Genomic DNA, 19,691 nt, shown 5'->3' on the forward strand with positions numbered 1-19,691 from the left:
AACTGGCAGTCCTGCAGGCTTGACACAAACACTTAATCTGCTATTCTTACTCCTAGCTGTGTAGTAAAGATTTGTCAGGCAAAACTACATGCTCAGTTACCTTAATAGAAAGCATGCCTTTCTACAGGAGGTGTAATTTGGCTTATAGTGGTGGTATTATTGTTTATTATTATTTAATTATTATTATATTTACTTAAGAAAAGGTCCCAGCCTTGACTTTAAGTCTTGAGGTTTGCAGGGCTGACAGCTTAAACTTTTAAACTAAGCAATTCTGATCTGCCTTCCTGCAAACATCTAAAACCAAAACACAACCCCCAAAACCACCTCTCCCTCTTCCCCCTCCTATCCTTATGTCTTTTTTAGAGTATCCTGATCCTTCTGACAGATTTGTTAGCAGATGTTGTGTATAGAGTATTTTGCAAGATACCTCGCTGGGAAAATGGTGTGAAATTTATTCATCTTAAAAAAGAGAAATGAGCAGCAATAGTAAAAATATAGTGAATAATCAAGATTTAAGACTATTTGTGACTAGAGTTCCCTGTAGTTTTTGTATATTGGCAGGTATCCCTCAGGTTAATGTAGCAGCAATACCCTTTCAGCTGAGAAGGGTGAATTACAGAATCAGTGAGGTTGGAAGGGAATTTTGAGCTTCCATATAGTCCCACCCTCCTGCTCAAGCAGGACCCTTCCTATTCCTTCAGCCATGAAATGCAATTCTTGGTTATATTTTTTCCCTATGAAAATAATTGTTTGATCTCCTGAAATTCACATTATGTGGGCAATTGTCTTTACATGTCTGTTGAATCAAATAAAATTCAGATGGAAACAGTAATAATTTTTATGAAGTTAGCTGTGCCTTAATATACTTACATCACAATTACATTTGTTGAAGACAGTTGGGTTACTATAATTATTTTTTGTGTTGCATTGCAGCAGGGGAGGAAAGCATGGTTTAAAGCATAGTTCCTTGTTTTCTGCGTTAACAAGTTAATACTGTTTCTCAAAGAACCAAATTTCTAAGACCAAAGATGGCCACCAGAGTTGATTAGAGACATATCCTGACGTTAAAAATATGTCACATCTCCCATTTGTCCTATTATTATTATTTTTTTTTTTTTTAATCCAGTGGCATATTAGAGGTGGGGTTTTATTATTGTTATTATTTGTTCTAAGATAATACATCTTTGCAAAATGTTAGGTAACACAATACAGTGTTTTGTTGAATGTTCTTAGGTAGACTACTCATGCAATAGCTCTTTTGAACAGATGTGTTTAAATCAGCAAAATAGGTTTGTGAATTGGTGATAACATTTTGAAAGGCTTTTATAAGGACAGGATTACATTTGTTGAGGAAGTATTGTGTTGGGGTGGTGTTGAGAAATATTAAATGCCCAATTTCTGGCAGTGTTCAAGGCCAGGCTGGACAGAGCTTTGGGCGACATGGTCTAGCGTGAGGCATCTCTGCCCATGGCATGGGGGTTGGAACTAGATCTTCAAGGTCCTTTCCAGCTCAAACTGTTCTATGATTCTGTGATTACTGTGGTGTAAATTACCTTCTCTGCTATCTCTGTTGGAAGATGAGATACATTAACAGTGGGTTTGAATGGTTTGCCTTATGCCATATAATTGAAGTAGTTTGTGCTAGATGTAATATTACAACTTAAGAGAAAGCTTTTTATAAACGTAATGATTTTATAGTTTTATATGTTAAACTTGTTTGTTTATTTAGAGATAATATTTAAAATTGGGTGAAAAACTCAGTTTGCTGTGCATAGTGACATAACTATTATATTTTATATATATGTAAGTATAAAAAGACCTTTTTTAATTGTTTTTTCTGTTTTTATCCTAGATATTGAAGCACAAATTCGAGAAATTCAAGGAAAAAAGCCTGCTCTTGATGAAGCACAAGGAGTAGGCCTTGATTCCACAGGATATTACGATCAAGAAATTTATGGTGGCAGTGACAGCAGGTTTGCTGGATATGTCACTTCTATTGCAGCAACTGAATTGGAAGATGTAAGTGATTTTATATATTATTTTGTTTAGGACATTCTTTTTAAGTATATTGGAATTAATTCTGAGTAATTTTGAATTGCAGTTGATGAAGTAAAAGTCATACTGGAACAAATTTCTCCTAAGTTCTTAAGTATGGCTTGTACTTCATGAATGGTGCTTTGAAAGTCATGTAGGCCCAAGCAGAAGGGGAGAAGTTGTGGCCTGGTGCTTAATCAGAGTTAGCCTTGGCTGGAATAAATAGCTTTGTTCTACTGTTGCTGCCAAGATGAAAAATGATGGTGGGGGAAAAAAAAAAAATGCCTAATGCTATTCGGGCCAGGAAGCTTAAGTGACTGTGTTAAGGTTAGTATTTCAACTTCATTTCGAATTTCAGAGCAATTTTTTTAGAATTGGCTTTTTCACTGTATTATGTTCTCCTTAAGTATCCTACTTGTACGATTACTGTATGTTAATTTCTGATGTTAAACGTTTGGCAAGGTTTTCGGTTGCAGGAGCAGATACTGCAGTTGTAACCATAAAATACACAGGTAACTACATATTTCACTGAGTGAATTATATTTTTATGAGGAAGATTGTTATGTTCAGTTTAATTCTAGCTGATATATTTATGTAGGATATACTTACTTAGTGTCTTACTGTGTGTCAGCAAAGAAGTTAACTCTGTCCCAGCTGAAACCAGGATGGTCACCTGCAGACTTCTAAGAATTTGTTAATTTAAACTTTCCATCACAGGGTCTCACTGAAACAATGTCATGATTTTAAGAGCAGCTTCGCTTGCTGTAAATTATTGCACAGAAGCCAGCTACTAATATGAGGAAATAACAAAAGCATCTCACACGTTCTGAGTGCTTGTTATTGCCATTGTGATTGAGAAGGTGTAACTAAATAAACATGAATGTATTTCTGAATTCTTCACTGTTTCTGAAGCTTTTTTTATAGGGTTAATCACTGAAGGTTTGTTCTCTAGCTGGCTTTCAAGAAAAACTGATTTAAATTTCTGTGCACCAGTTTTGGCATGTAAACTAGGGAAGTATATAAAAAGTTCTAATAAGAAATGCAGAGTTCTTGTATAACTAATGTAGACAGCATACTTGATTAAATGTAGCATATTGCAGAATACTTGAGCTTTGCAGAGAAAAAGTTCTCGTTTTAATGATGTGGGTAGGTTTATCTGATTCAGCAGTTTGGGAGTAATAAAACAAGCTGTATGAAAAAGCTTGCTAAAATTTGGAATTAACTATTCTAGTTGTCCATTTGAATATTTTCTGTGACCACAGGATGTTAATTTGACATTTTATCTGATTATAATATCAAGATGACACATTTGCCATGTCTTTTTACTGACAGGATGATGATGACTACCCTTCTACAAGCTTGCTTGGCCAGAAGAAGCCAGGGTACCATGCTCCGGTGGCATTGCTCAATGACATACCACAGTCTACTGAACAGGTACATCTTGATGGAAGGCACAATAAAATACTGTTGTAGCTATTATGGGAAAACAGTGTTAGTTTTTTGAGACCAGGTCTCATCTTCTGGAAAAACAATATTTATGTAAAGGTCTTTGGTATTTGAATTCTGCTGTAAGCTTGTTACTGCTTTAGTTTAGAATTCCACAGGGTGATAAAAATTAGCAGTTCTGCATGTAAAGACAATGTGGGCACATACACGAAACTATTTTTGATAGCTCAGATATTTAAAAAATGAAAATAACTTGAAAACTTAATGTCTTTTATACTTCTATTTTTGTAAAGAAAATGTAATCACTTAGGTTTTCTATTCCTGGAGTATTTTTCTGTGACATTTAAAAGCATATGAAGTAGCTTTAAGCTCTGCTGCAGAAAGAGAGGGAAAGGTTGACAGTATGCAGTGCTTTTGTAACAAGTGAATAAATGTGTTAAAATAGCAAACAGAAATGATTTCATTAGAAATCCTGTCTTGAAAAAATTCCAGGTGCGGAAGTAAAATTTTTATTAGCACACTGTTCTGACAGTTCTGCATAGTTGAGATTACAAATAAAGTGGGCCTGTTTACTGAACATGAATACAGGTCACCAGATGCTTTTCGTGTTGTTCTTCATACATACGTGACTGACAAGCTTTTTTTGGCTTTCAGTATGATCCTTTTGCAGAGCACCGTCCTCAAAAGATTGCAGATCGGGAAGATGAGTACAAAAAGCACAGGCGGATGATGATAATTTCTCCTGAGCGTCTTGATCCTTTTGCAGATGGTAATTTATTTTGACTTTTCTATACCCTTTATGGAATTTGTTGTCTTTAGCCCTTTGATTTCTGTTGGCATGCCTGTAAACTTAGTTATGTTTTAAACATCCCCTTTTCATAGAGATTTGGTTGAAAACCTAGATGCCATATTCTTCATCTTTATAATACGAGTTTTCTTTCCAGGTAGAAGGACAAGAAAATAATGAGCCATTGCCATAGAAACACAAAGGGTTAAAGGTTTCTCTTTTCATTTTGTTTTGGGTTGTGCGTTATACTTTGAACAACTTGTGTATTGAGTGCTCATATTCTTTCAGTACCTTGAAAGTTTTCATTCCAATTCAGAGATTTACAGGGTTACTGCTTTTGAAATGCTAGTTCTCAAAATAGAGCACCTAATTCTTACCATCCTATGTAAACTTAGGTGGTATAACTAAAAGAAACAAAAGCATATATAAGACTTTGATACTATTAATAGTTCAAGTCTATTCTGATAATTTTAGAATGGAAGTCAGGAAAAGGGGTATTAGTGGGTCTTCAGGTGATTGAGTTTCACGTGTGGCAATGAGGTGCCTGTTGGCTTAAAACCAGTAGCTGTTTTGCAGGTTTTACAAATGAGAATTTCAGCCTGCATGAATTAATAGGGATATTAATTATTTTACTTGCTTAATTGTAATTGATATAAACATGTGTTGTCAGAATTCACAGGCCCATACTAACTGTCCTTAATTTCTTTCCTACAGCAGTACTGCTATATGCCAGTCCTGTCTGCATTCTTAAGGGTGCAGTTCAACACATCCTGTGTAGATTATGGTGAAAAAGTATTCCAAAGGAAAGTCCTATCAAAGCTAGTGTCAGAATGACACAGCCAATTGGGCAATGATCTTCAGCATAGAAATGTTTAAGAGTGTATTATTTTCCCTAAATCATAATGCTATACCACTTGTCTAGCAAATCTGCACATTTTTCTTAAAGAAAAGTGTTCTTCTTGACAAGTCTTAATTTTTATAAAGTTGGGCTTCTTGTAAAGTATTTAAAAGTTTACTTAACGCAAGATACACAGCATAAAACAACATATGGTGTACAAAACCCATTACCTGTGAGTATCATTGTGGTGGTATGTGTACTGTATTGCAGTCAGCTCCCAATCACAATTGTCCCTTGAGGAGAGAAGCGGGGGAAAGTGTCATCCAGCAGGTTTTTCATGGGTTTTTTGTTTTGGGTTTTGTTTGGGTGTTTGGTTTTTTTTCAATGAAGCCCTTTTACCATATGACACTAGAAGATCTGGGAGATGTGTCCAGATTTGTCAAACTTAGAAATGGGTCTTTATGCTAAAACATTTTAAACGTTACTTAGGTATGCGATAGTTATTTGTAGTCAGATAACAACTAGGATTTAACAGCTTACACAAGGTAATGTTTTGAATATAAATATCTTTCCAAAGTGTTACTAATGGTAAAGAGATAATTTTCTAGGCTTCTATTCTGCTGCTTGAAGTCAGAACTGCTGATGGAGACAAAGGCACGAAAGTGTACGTATTCCGGATTAGCAACCCAGGAACCCATCACTTCTGAAGACTCTTTAACTGTGTTGTCATTTTACCATTTATATCGGCTTTAAAATATTTGTTTGAAACTGCAGTAGTTATGTTTGTGTTCAAACAGGTTAAATTGATCAGCAAACTGAATAAACGTAAGATACATGTAATTTTAAAAATTTTCAATCAAAAAGTAAAATTAAATGATCATGGAATAATATAATATTAGAGCAGGACAATAGAAAAAGCCAACAGTTTCTGCTTATCTTTTACTCATTGTGCTCCATTCCTGTTGCTGTTCTCTTCCACAGGAGGGAAGACACCAGATCCTAAAATGAATGCCAGAACATACATGGATGTTATGCGTGAACAGCATTTAACAAAGGAAGAGGTGTGTGGAGGGGGGAGGGTTTTCCATTTGAACTTAGTTTTGTTTTACAGCCTTTGAAAGCATGTTAAGAAAGTGGGAACAGAAATTCTATTGACTTTTTGTCTTGACTTAGAAGTCTTCTTCTTTGTAAAATCCTGTTCTTCATGTGCTGGAAATCAGTAGAATCTGACGATGAAACATCTGTTCTATATAATACTTAAGCAACAGAGGGAGAAATTATCTCAATATATTTAATCCGGTTTGGTTTGGTTTTTGGTTGTTTTTTTTTTTTTTTCTAAGTACTTGGACTTTCTGTTGTTTATGTCTTTTCTTACAAAAAATGAACAGCAATTGGGTGATATTCCATGTCAGATGTGTTTGGGGTTTTGAGGCCTTTGTAAAGGGAATCCGGGAAGATCTTGAAAGGCTTTTGTTGAAGCACTTGAAACAGATGTTGCGGTACTAAAAACTGGTGTAAGGTCGACATTTGGTTTTAAATACTAAAAAAAGTAGTAGTAAAAGTGCATGCTTTATTCATGGTAATTACAATTGATATATAAGAAGGTATTTGTAATATAATCAAATTTTTTGTGTAATACCTACAGTGCCGTATTGTTACGTGGAGCAAGATCTTGTAGTTCAGTGACGTCTGTAGATTTACATTGATTTAGCTTATGTGATTTACCTTAATTGAGGAATTAGTTCATAATTCTGACAGTCTTAACCACTTACAGATCCACTGATAAGTGAAAAATAGTCTGGGTTACTGCTGTTTTAACAATGTCATCTCAATTTTAAGTAAGAATTTTAGGACTTTTAAATGTTGTAAGATATAAGTCACATGAGCACATTTTCTAACTCATCAATCTTTAATTTACTGAAGTGGAACTTGCTGGAAAGAGATCTGGAATGATTTTAAGGCATACATATAGGTGGCAGAAACTGATAGCACTCGGAATTCTCCATATGATTGCATTTGTTGTAATAATGGCTTTTATAAGAAATTGATTTAAAAACAGCCCCTCCCAACACAGAGCTATTTTGTCAGATTAGAGGAATTTGAAGAGAGAATGACCTTGAAATTAAAACAGTAGCTAATTGCATGCTATTTGAGCAAAACCTCACAAAGTAGCATAAAATACATGATACAGCTGAAAAATCTCTTTTAAAGGTACAATTCTTATGAGATCTGTTTCTTACATTTGTCTTTTTGTGCCCTTGAATAGAGGGAAATTAGGCAACAACTAGCTGAAAAAGCTAAAGCTGGAGAGCTTAAAGTCGTCAATGGAGCTGCATCTCAGCCACCTTCAAAACGCAAACGGCGTTGGGATCAGACAGCTGATCAGACTCCTGGTGCTACACCTAAAAAGTTATCCAGTTGGGATCAAGCAGAGGTAATAATCCTATTGCTCTTATCTACAGGACATTAATGCCTGTTGAGTTTCAGAAGTTTGTTACTCTACTGATAAAGAGTAACTAGCAGTCTTTTACTGTATAGTATGAGAGAGATTAATACTTGTGGGGTTGTCTTGTATAGACTCCTGGACATACACCTTCTCTGCGATGGGATGAAACTCCAGGCCGTGCAAAGGGTAGTGAGACTCCTGGTGCCACCCCAGGCTCAAAAATATGGGATCCCACTCCCAGTCATACACCTGCAGGAGCTGCAACACCCGGTCGGGACACACCTGGTCATGCAACACCAGGCCACGGAGGGGCCACTTCCAGCGCACGTAAAAATCGATGGGATGAAACACCTAAAACAGAAAGAGGTATTTGTGGCAAACTGGAAAGCACGTCATAACTTTGGAATGGTTAATTGTATAGGATGTTTTGTTTAAGTAAACAGTAGATTCGGAAGTCGGGCAAGAAGTGTAACTGTATTCTGACATCTAGTGGTTGATGTGAAGTGATGTTTTTGTCCCAGTTTGCAGCATTGACTTGTGCCCATCAGCTTAACTCTCATCTGTGAAAGCACCTCAGTTCCAAAATGGAATCATGGTTTTGTGGTATACCTAATGCATGCTGCAGGTTGGGATTTTAATGTGTAGGGGAGCTTACATTGAATAGGTTTTTTGTGGTACGTTTGTGTGTATTTCTGAACTGTTAAGGTTTTTTGAAGAGGTTAGCATTAAAACAAGTTTAGAAGCATTTTCTCATCTGCCTAATTTGTATTAGGCTGATGTGTTAGAGAATCTTGAAACACTCTTGTCCCTTATGACTTTTAACAAGGGAGTACATGGAGTATTTTATTCCATTTCTAGAATATCTGAGTTCTTTTGTATTTTTTAGGATTTTATCTGTTTATGCTAAGATTCAGTAAGAAGATTATATGCTCTTTTCAGAAAGTTAAGTTCTCTGTTGGGTGTTTTTAGTGCAATACTTGTGATTTTTTTCCATGTTCACCAAGGCAAGTTTTACTTTTTGTCTTGTGTATTTGTTTACTTGGTTCTTGTTGATTTGTGTAGACAAGATATTGAAAATGGGTTTGGATATTGATACTATAGTATATGTTGTTCAGCTTTCTGCTAAAATTGTTTTGTTTTCCATTAGATACTCCGGGACATGGCAGTGGATGGGCTGAGACGCCTCGTACAGATAGAGGTGGTGATTCCATTGGTGAGACACCAACCCCAGGAGCAAGTAAAAGGAAGTCACGATGGGATGAAACACCTGCTAGCCAGATGGGTGGCAGCACTCCTGTTCTTACGCCTGGCAAAACACCCATTGGTACCCCAGCTATGAACATGGCAACTCCCACACCAGGTAAGTCCAGTCCATTCTCTAAGGCTTTACTTTCTTTTGCGGAAATGAAGTATTTACCTTTATTTTGTATTTTGAAATGGACTTCTGCCTCACATGTTCTGCCTATACGAAAGCAGTCATTATATGCTCAATTTACCATCTTAATGCCCACAGCAACTCAGTTCTGGAGGGGATTTGGGACTAAGGTTATAGGTCTGTTGAGTTCAATTGGTAAAAGATTGATAAAAGGCTCTCTAGAAGTTTGATATCTTACTGGCTACAAATTTCAAGTGCTTTGGAAACTTTGGCTCAAGAGAACACTGAAAGGTTAAGTAAACAAGTGATCTCCTTCTGCATACAAAGGGTTGGGTTTTCTTAATGCTTTTAAATATTTTTTTTCTTCTATTTGAATATAGGTCATATCATGAGCATGACTCCTGAACAGCTGCAGGCTTGGCGTTGGGAAAGGGAAATTGATGAGAGAAACAGACCACTTTCTGACGAAGAATTGGATGCTATGTTTCCAGAAGGATACAAGGTAATTAATCTGGATTAATGTACAGCCAACCCTGATGGGTTTCTTTTTCTGCTAAGGGATACTGATTTTTATTTTATTTTATTTTTAACACAAGTTGTCCCAGAAATAGAATGTTTCACATGAAGCTTTAATTATTGATTGTAGGCTTTTATTGGAATTGATTACTGATTTATTGTAGGTCTATTAGAGAGGAAGAACTAAAGGTCTTCTCAAAGGCCAGTCATTATTCTCCTCAGTGTTGGGAATGCCTTGTCAAGGCCAGAATTGAGCTCTGAATGGACAGAGAAATATGAAGTTGAGATGCAGAAAAACACAGAAGAGAGTCACAAATTCTAAATCAGCAAGTACTCTGTGCTGATACAGATACTGAAGTGCTGCTTTAATACCGCGTAAAGGGCCTTCAGAGTTTATTGCCCAGACTTTCAGCAGTGGAAGCGAGCTTTCTTCTGAAATACTGTCAGTACAGGATAAACATGAATATAAACTGTCACAGTGAATATGTTTGCATTGCTGTGAACATGGGATCTAATGTATGCAATAACACTCACGCAAGCCCCCAAACAAATAAAATGGAAGATAGAAGTTTTGAAATTTTTTGTATTTGCTCCCTTCCTCTTTTTATATCTGCTATGATAAGATAAATTTTGTTCATTCTTCTGTAGGTTCTTCCCCCACCAGCTGGTTATGTACCTATTCGCACCCCAGCTCGGAAGCTTACAGCAACTCCAACACCTTTGGGTGGTATGACTGGATTCCACATGCAGACAGAAGACCGGACTATGAAGAGTGTTAATGACCAGCCATCTGGCAATCTTCCATTCCTGAAACCAGATGATATCCAGTACTTTGATAAATTGCTGGTAAATGAGATTTCACTCATGCTGATTAAAGTTCCCTAATTTCTTTTGATTGTGTAGCAGATACTCATATTTGTCTGGAACTATTTGTAGGTTGATGTTGATGAATCAACTCTGAGTCCTGAAGAACAGAAGGAGAGAAAAATAATGAAATTACTTCTGAAAATAAAGAATGGCACACCTCCCATGAGAAAGGTAAGATCAGTTGTCAGATGCATTTATGTCATTTCAGATTTCAAAAATCTCTGTTTGTTTTCAGGTTTAGTTCCAGCTGTCCATGGGATTCTCTATAAAATAATCTCCTAAACTTTGGTGTTTGTTGTTGTGGCAGCTAATCTGGCTAGCCCCAGATGGCAACTAAGCACTACACAGCTGCTTGCTCACTCCCCCACAGTGTGAGGTGAAAGAGAACCAGAAGGGTACAAGTGAGGTTTTGATAAAAACAGTTTAATAATTTAAATAAAAAAATAATAATAAGAAAAAAATGTAATGAAAAGGGAAAAAAACCCAACACACACACAAAAAACCCCCCAACAAAACCAAGCTCCTGCATCTCATAAATGAAACCTAAACAACAAACCAACCAAATAAGTAAAACCCAAGAAAGACAAGTTCTGCTCACCACCAACTCACTGATGCCCAGTCAGTCTCTAAGCAGTGGTCTCCAGCCAGCTTCCCCCTAGTTTATATGCTGAGCATGATGCTATAAAGTATGGGACATCCCTTTTGTCAGGATATTGTCCCTTTTGACCCCCCTTTGGGGGTCAGCTGTCCTGGATATGTCCCCTCCCAATTCCTTGTGCACCCCAAGCCTACTCACTGGTGGGGTGGGATGACAAACAGAAAAGGCCTTGAGTGTGTAAGAACTACTCGGCAGTAATTAACACATCCCTGTGTTATCAACTCTGTTTTCAGCACAAATCCAAAATACAGCCCCATACCAGCTACTGTGAAGAAAATTAACTGTATCCCAGCCAAAACCAGCACATCTGTTTAGTGCTGTCTTCCTCTTCTATGTCTCTGTGGCTTTTTGTTTTTCAATGTAATTTAGTGGGGCTGCTCTTTGTACAGTAATTTCAGTCACTAAATAGTATATGGCTTATATAATTATTTCTCTTCTTTTTACAACTATGAGAAACTAGATTTATGTTGCTCATGCTTACATGGCTTTGTAATTTTCGGCATTTTGTTTCTTAGACTCAAATTAGCAAGGTAGCTTTTAGTTAAGTTTCCACCTTACACATCATGCAATACATTCGAGTCTTTTCTGCACAGTTCTCTCTACACCAAGCTGCCCAGATGTAAGTGCTGTTTAAGCTGCTTTTCGGATTGAACCATTCTTAAATGTTCGACCAGGAGCATGCTTTTCTTGAAAATTGAACGTCTGGGAACTAACATCAGGGTGTATCTCTCCACACATTCATTTTTTAACAGATGAGCAAAAAATTGATTGGAGTTCTGCAGTGGTAGGAACAGATATGTTGAAGCCTTTGGTTACAGTTTAACTTGGTTAATATCTACGTGTTTTGTAATTGTTCAGTGTTGTTCCTTAGTTTAACTGATGGGCTCTTTGGTTTTGGTTAGGCTGCGTTGCGACAAATTACTGATAAAGCGCGGGAGTTCGGAGCAGGGCCGCTGTTTAATCAGATTCTGCCTCTGCTGATGTCCCCAACTCTTGAAGATCAGGAACGTCACTTGCTTGTCAAAGTCATCGACAGAATTCTTTACAAACTGGACGACTTGGTCCGACCATATGTACACAAGGTATTTTGCAGATTATTGCTTCAACTTTGATTTGCTCTTTCTGATCGGTGCTGGGAGAAGTGTGTATTTTATTTGCATATCAGGAGAGGAGGGTGGCACGTTTTTTTAACATCATTTCCTTTCATAATTCTTCTTAAGACAAATTTAAGTTCTTGTACTGTGATGGAAATACGGGCTTTGTAGTATTAAGACGTGATGTAAGAATGATACATCCACACTTGGGGTGGAAAGGGGATCTTACCTGATCTAGGTAGTATCTCTGGGCTGGGTCCTTTAAAGACAAAGCTCTAAAAAGAGCATAATAGATTTAAGGTTTTTGGGACCATCATAAAGCTTTAAGCTTGGATCCTGTTTCATGGAATCTTGTAGGGCCTAGAAATACTGCTTAAAGTGTTAATGAAAGGAAATACTAATTTGTTCGTCTTTTTCAGATCCTTGTTGTCATTGAACCACTGCTGATTGATGAAGACTACTATGCTAGAGTGGAAGGCAGAGAAATTATTTCAAACTTGGCTAAGGTAAAGTTTCATCCTTTGTTAAGGCACCACGTTATCTTACATACAGCTGCTTGTTTATAGGCACAGCAGAAGAATTAACTGTGTTGTTCATAAATCCAACTGGTATGTTGTGTTTTTCCTTCAGGCTGCTGGTTTGGCAACAATGATCTCCACAATGCGACCTGATATTGATAATATGGATGAATATGTCAGAAATACAACAGCCCGAGCCTTTGCTGTTGTTGCCTCTGCTTTGGGCATTCCTTCTCTGTTGCCATTCTTGAAAGCTGTCTGTAAAAGCAAGAAATCCTGGCAGGCTAGGCATACCGGCATCAAGATTGTGCAGCAGATTGCTATTCTTATGGGTTGTGCTATCTTGCCTCATCTCAGGAGCTTGGTTGAAATTATTGAGCATGGTAAGTTCTGCTTTCCCAGGCAAAGATTTTGTTTGGTTTTTTTTTTTATTCACTCTGTATTTGGAAAATCTTCCATACAACAGTGAGGCTGATTTACTAATGATAGTAAGGTCCTTTTATTATGTGTTCTTTTGACACTGAAAAACAGTTTGTCTGGCTCTGAAAGAGGAATAGGTTTGTTTTTCCTGAAAGTAAGTTAATCCTTTTTATACTTCCTCTCTATTTTTGCTGTTTGGTGCTTAAGTCACAAGAAGTGGTACTGAACACTGTTCTTTTGCAGGTCTGGTGGATGAGCAGCAGAAAGTCCGCACCATCAGTGCTTTGGCTATTGCTGCTTTGGCTGAGGCAGCTACTCCCTATGGTATTGAGTCATTTGATTCTGTTCTGAAGCCTTTATGGAAGGGTATACGTCAACACAGAGGAAAGGTATATCTGAAGTACTTTCTTTAGTTTGAACTGAAATGGATGTGTATCTTCTGTAACTCATTAGAGACGTATTTCTGCATTTAAATAGGGTTTGGCTGCCTTTCTGAAGGCTATTGGTTATCTGATTCCACTCATGGATGCAGAGTATGCAAACTATTATACCAGAGAAGTCATGCTAATCCTTATCAGAGAGTTCCAGTCTCCTGATGAAGAGATGAAAAAGATTGTGTTGAAGGTATGTGAGAATGATTGTTTAACATTAATATTAAATATGTACATTTTTCTTAACTGACAAAACCCAAACCAAGACAAAAAGACACCCCATCCCAAAACCCCAAACCCTACATATAATTAAAATTGTTGGGTTTTTATTTCCTGTCAGGTGGTAAAGCAGTGTTGTGGTACAGATGGTGTTGAAGCAAACTACATTAAAACAGAAATCTTGCCACCTTTTTTCAAACACTTCTGGCAGCACAGAATGGCATTGGACAGAAGGAATTACAGACAGGTATTTTGTTTTTCTTTAGTTGGAAAACTGTTTTCATCAGAACAAAATTCACACAAGAATGTTTATTCAGACTAGATGCTTAATTTAGTCTTCTTGTCCTCAAACTGAATTTTCTTTGACTAGTGATTTAGAAGTTGCATAACTAGAAGATTTGCATGTTCTTAGGAGGCTATCAAGACATTTTACATCTGTGAATACAAGTCTACATCAGTTGTAAGGTGGGGTAGTTCACCCCATTCGTGTTTAAAACATTGGATGGTTTAAAAACAGTTGTTCCTAGTTGGTTTAGTATGCATGATGCTGTTTCTCCTATTTGGATTAGGGAAATCTATTTTCAAGATGTAGAAAGTAGATTTTTAACAATGTTTGCTCACTTAACATCGGTGTATTTCAGTTGGTTGATACAACTGTGGAGCTGGCAAATAAAGTTGGAGCAGCAGAAATTATTTCCAGAATTGTGGATGATCTGAAAGATGAGGCTGAGCAGTACAGAAAAATGGTCATGGAAACAATTGAGAAGATCATGGGAAATCTGGGGGCAGCAGACATTGATCACAAGCTGGAAGAACAACTTATTGATGGTATCTTGTACGCCTTTCAGGAACAGACCACAGAGGTATGACCAAGGGTATTTGCTACCACTTTACTTGTAAGCTAGCTCACTGTTGTACAAAACTGTGTGCTTCTAAATTAGACTTTTAGACTCCTTTTTTAGATGTCAGTGCTCTAATCAACGAAATCCAGAAACAAGCTCTGGAATGTCATAATTGTAACAGCAATTTTAGATTATATTGTTTAATTAAAATGCAGTGTTGCCATTAGTCTGATGTTTCCTTTGTTGTTTTTACACTCAGGATTCTGTGATGCTGAATGGCTTTGGCACAGTGGTTAATGCTCTAGGCAAAAGAGTGAAACCCTATTTGCCACAAATCTGTGGTACAGTTTTGTGGCGTCTGAACAACAAGTCAGCTAAAGTTCGGCAGCAGGCTGCTGACCTGATCTCTCGTACTGCAGTTGTCATGAAGACCTGTCAAGAGGTATTGTATTGACTTCTACCAAATTTGCTGTAATATGTTGTAGTAATGAGAGGGGAAAAAACCCTAACTTCTGACTCTTTTTAATTGGTTGTAGGAAAAACTGATGGGACACTTGGGTGTTGTGTTGTATGAGTACCTGGGTGAGGAATATCCTGAAGTATTGGGCAGCATACTCGGAGCACTTAAAGCTATTGTGAATGTTATAGGTAGGTTTGTGTAGTGATAACGCGCCTGTTAACACTACAAGCAGTAATTATAATGCTTTCAAGAGCAAAATCAAAGGGCATTATAGAACTAAATATGCCTTTTTGGATTCAATAGGTATGCACAAGATGACACCACCAATCAAAGATCTGCTGCCACGGCTTACACCTATTTTGAAGAACAGACATGAGAAAGTACAGGAAAACTGTATTGATCTTGTTGGGCGTATTGCAGACAGGTAAGCTGACTGGTGATAAAATATTTGACCCTCTGTGTGGGCAGTTATTGGTAGCAAAAGCTGAAGTTGAGTATCAGGTTTGGTATCTGGGTATTTATTGTCATATCTCTTGGTATTTCTTAGGTATAAAACTTCAGATTAAATACTTCACAGACAGTCTGTAGAACATACTGTAATTATGTTATTTTGCAGACACTTTGTAAGAAGTATGTTGTCCCTTTATGCAAACTTAAAATGCATACAATACAATAAATTTTGAGTACACAGTTAACCAGTGGAGGTCTAATGTTATCTGGTACCTAAATATGGAAATTGTTTTAGTAGTATACCTCTGTTGATAGCAAATAAATAGGTGCTGCAATTTATGTGGTTTTATTTAAAAACTTCTGATGTCACTGAAAAGATAACTCTCTTTATTCTCTTTCAGAGGTGCAGAGTATGTTTCTGCAAGAGAATGGATGAGGATCTGCTTTGAACTGCTTGAATTATTAAAAGCTCACAAGAAAGCTATTCGAAGAGCCACAGTGAACACTTTTGGTTATATTGCAAAAGCTATTGGGTAAGTTAGCTTAATGCTCATCCTCTTGTACACATACTTACCTAACACAGTATTGATTGTGATTTTTCTAGTGAGAAAATATTTGAACTTCTCTATATTTAGTGTGCTAAATGTGTAGACTTGATTTTACTTGTTTTGTAGAAGGAGAATACAGTCACCTATTCTTTGTTAACATAGGGTGCTGCACTTTCGATCTAAATTTGTAGGCTAGCAGGGTTAGAGACTAATTTGGTAGGAACAGCTGTTTGTCTCATAAATTTTTGATACTGTGGTATGCATTCAGACCCTTTGTGTTCTTCCATAAACTCTGCCTTAAATACTCAATCTCTCTTCTCTTCCCTAAATCAATACTTTTATTGATCTGCAAAGGATTTTTTGCCACTAAGGTGATACTGCAAGTTACCAAATTGTAGAATGAAACACAGTTTTCATCTTTATGTGTATTCTTAATTAAGTGACCAATTACTGACTTAATGCAGATGCAGCAAGCAACCAAGGGATGCTGTAACTACACTTACCTATACAGGACATGCCTGTCTCTGTCTGTGTTTATGATTTTAGAGAAGTGTGTAATTATCTGTGGGATCAGAGTGATAAAGGGGAGGCTACTGCTATCCTCCAGAGTTTAAAAGAAGCAGAACAGAAGGCAGGAAAAAAGCTAAGTGTAGAGAAAGTAAAAAATATTGATTATAAAAATAACATCATGCAGTTGCAAAAGCTGTTTTACAGTTTTATGGTTTGTGTTGTTTCCCACTTACATAAACCTTTTTTAAGGGCTAATCTGTGCTTTTCTGCCACTTGCTGTTTGATGCTCAACTGACGTTATCCAGATTCTCACTGAATGTGCATATTATCTCTTCCAGACCTCACGATGTATTGGCTACACTGCTAAATAACTTGAAAGTCCAGGAAAGGCAGAACAGAGTATGTACTACAGTAGCAATTGCTATTGTAGCTGAAACATGCTCACCTTTCACAGTGCTACCCGCACTCATGAATGAGTACAGAGTTCCAGAACTGAATGTCCAGAATGGTGTATTAAAATCTCTTTCCTTCCTGTTTGAATACATTGGAGAGATGGGAAAAGATTACATTTATGCTGTTACACCATTGCTTGAAGATGCTTTAATGGACAGGTGAGTGCACTTTTTATCTATGGTACAGTTAGCTGTAGTCATGTAGTTGAAGTATATAGCTGGGTCTTAATGGCAGCAAATAGGCCTGTTATCCTTGTTTGATAGAGATCTTAAGTGACCAGCATAATTTGTATATATTCCTATTTTGGTAATACTTTTGAAGATTAAAATGATAGAAGCATCTTAAGTGAGTCAAAACTTCTTACATCCAAACTGCTTTTGATAATTTCTGTTGTTAGTGCTTTTGAGCACAGTAGTTTATTAGGAAACTCCATCTTTTTTTAGTTTACTGATTTGTTACTCAGCCTCTTGCTGGTTAAAAGTGCGTATTAGTGCTTTCAAGTGTTATTGAAGAAAAATACTATGCTTGTCCAGTCATGTTGCTTAACAGACCATTGTTCTCTTTGCAGGGATCTTGTACACAGACAGACCGCCAGTGCTGTGGTGCAACATATGTCTCTTGGTGTTTATGGGTTCGGCTGTGAAGATTCTCTTAATCATTTGTTAAACTACGTATGGCCTAACGTATTTGAAACCTCTCCTCACGTCATTCAGGCAGTTATGGGGGCTCTGGAGGGCCTCAGGGTTGCTATTGGTCCCTGCAGAATGTTGCAGTATTGTTTACAGGTATGTCCTTGTGTGTGCTGGGATAGCAGAGACAGCAATTATCAGGCAGGACTTCTTTCCAGGAGACAAAAAGGTCAGCTGAAGGTGATTTCCAGCAAGGGAAGACAGTGTGGCTTTTCATATTTTTAAAGTATTGTTTAAACTTGGCATTCTGTACGAAAGACTTCAGCAATTGAAATAGGCAATACACAGAGATTTTGGCATAGCAAGATAGCCGATTACATCGAGGAATTTGCAGAGAAGTAGCAGGTTAACAACTTATAATACAAATTGGCTAAAATAGCTTCTGCCTGACCTGTAAGATGGAAGTGTCTCACTAATTTTGAGGACACTAATTAGTGACTGGGGAAGAAATAAATAGTGCAAGGGGTTATGAGAACAAGTAACAAGTGAGGTAAATAAATGAGAGGACAGGCTTAATATTAAATCAGCATTATTCATCGTTAGCCAAGAAAAACAGCAGGAAGGTGAAGGAAGTCTTCCACAGTGTATTGGTTTTGCAAATACTACTTGTATGTTCTTACTATAGAGAACTGTTTTTTCTAGAGCTTTCGCATGGTGCTCATTTTTTTAGATTTAATAATAGTTTATTTCATGTATTCCTATGTAGCTTTCTACACAAATCACAATTGGCAAAGCCAGTGATAAGATTCAGTATGAAATATACTGCAGTAGGTTTTAATTTTTATCTTAAAAGAAGGATACAAACCTAGACATATATTCAGTGGAATTTCCCCCTGCAGAAAAAGAGGTAAGAAAATGTGCCTCTGAATAATTCTTTGTCACTACTTGCTAGTTTAGATAGTCACAGAAATTGTGAGTGATACATTTAGGGTAGCTTCTTTGTTATAAGTGGTTATAATGGCTTTTTTAAATGCTTATTGTGCAAATCATGATAAAATTCAGTAAAAGAATTTAGACCTTAAGATTTAAATGAATTTTGTTGTGTTCTGTTTTGTAGGGTTTGTTTCACCCTGCCAGGAAAGTCAGAGACGTTTATTGGAAGATCTATAATTCGATCTACATAGGATCACAGGATGCTCTGATAGCACATTATCCACGAATCTATAATGATGAAAAGAACACCTATATTCGTTACGAACTTGATTACATCTTATAATCTTCTTGTTCAGTTGTTTGTGTTTAATGCACAGCTGTTCTTCAATTAAACGCTTCAGATTTGATGATGTAATATTTTAAAGTATTGGAGATCAGTCTAGAGCTGGTCAGAGGCAGAGCTAGGGTTCCAGTAGCATGATTTTTTAAATATGTCCTTGTTTTTTGATGTTAAACAGTTAAAGCCAGTAGTGACCAAGAAAAAACCAAGTGATTACGACGTACTGGAGGGATTTCATTTTGGATTCATCTTTATGAAGATTTAGATTTCATTCCTTGTGTTTAAAGGGGAAGTTTATTTGAGAAATAAACATTTGTGTATAAAAAATAATTTGTGTGTGGTTTTTGGACAGAGGGGCTTGTAAAACGAGTCCCTTTGGAGTTAAGTATTTGTTCATGTAATAAATAGGTGGCATCAAACATTTTAACCCTTTTTGTCATCCTCTAGCTTTTGAATAAATAAGAAAAACATACAAACTGTAGTTAACGTGTGTATCTTTGTCATGCAATAATGTAGTTGTAGTCTGGCTGATGGTTGTAGTAGTGGTAGTTTATTTCCATGGAAAAGGTAGTGTTTAATTGCTTGTTGTTACTGTTTCATCCGCAGTACTCTAGTTGTGAGGCTGGATTAGCTTGTTAAATTTTCAGGAGTTAAGCAGTCTATTGTAAATCACAGTTGTGCAAGTTATGCACGTTGATCATGTTCAGCACGTCTTTTAGCATGTATGGCTTTGTAAAAAGAAGAGTAGTACTTACAGGCTGTGCTATAATTCCTGTAAAAAGCTAGGAAACTGATGTCTCCAGCACTGAGATGAAGCAATTTCTAAGTGTGTGCTTGACATAGGAAATGCTTCAGCTTGAGATAAGTGTTTTATTTC

At 36.8% G+C, this 19,691-nt stretch overlaps 1 protein-coding gene across 1 annotated transcript; it reads left to right on the forward strand.

Annotated features, from left to right (window-relative positions):
* Positions 1-1,006: 1,006 nt before the first annotated feature.
* On the forward strand, positions 1,007-19,295 carry SF3B1 (splicing factor 3b, subunit 1, 155kDa; the record flags this gene model as incomplete). The annotated part of the gene is made up of 25 exons (XM_010014763.1): positions 1,007-1,031; positions 1,853-2,019; positions 3,367-3,468; positions 4,135-4,249; positions 6,087-6,166; positions 7,372-7,539; positions 7,683-7,917; positions 8,699-8,911; positions 9,307-9,428; positions 10,091-10,288; positions 10,379-10,480; positions 11,870-12,049; positions 12,481-12,567; positions 12,692-12,962; positions 13,243-13,388; positions 13,477-13,623; positions 13,771-13,896; positions 14,291-14,512; positions 14,751-14,933; positions 15,028-15,139; positions 15,255-15,375; positions 15,803-15,934; positions 16,798-17,070; positions 17,481-17,697; positions 18,659-19,295. Coding segments are annotated over 25 exons (3,903 nt in total), but the record flags the coding sequence as incomplete, so codon positions are not given.
* Between the last annotated feature and the right edge of the window lie 396 nt (positions 19,296-19,691).

This window comes from Nestor notabilis, unplaced genomic scaffold (genome assembly GCF_000696875.1).
Source record: "Nestor notabilis isolate BGI_N333 unplaced genomic scaffold, ASM69687v1 scaffold14565, whole genome shotgun sequence".
Classification (NCBI taxonomy): domain Eukaryota; kingdom Metazoa; phylum Chordata; class Aves; order Psittaciformes; family Psittacidae; genus Nestor; species Nestor notabilis.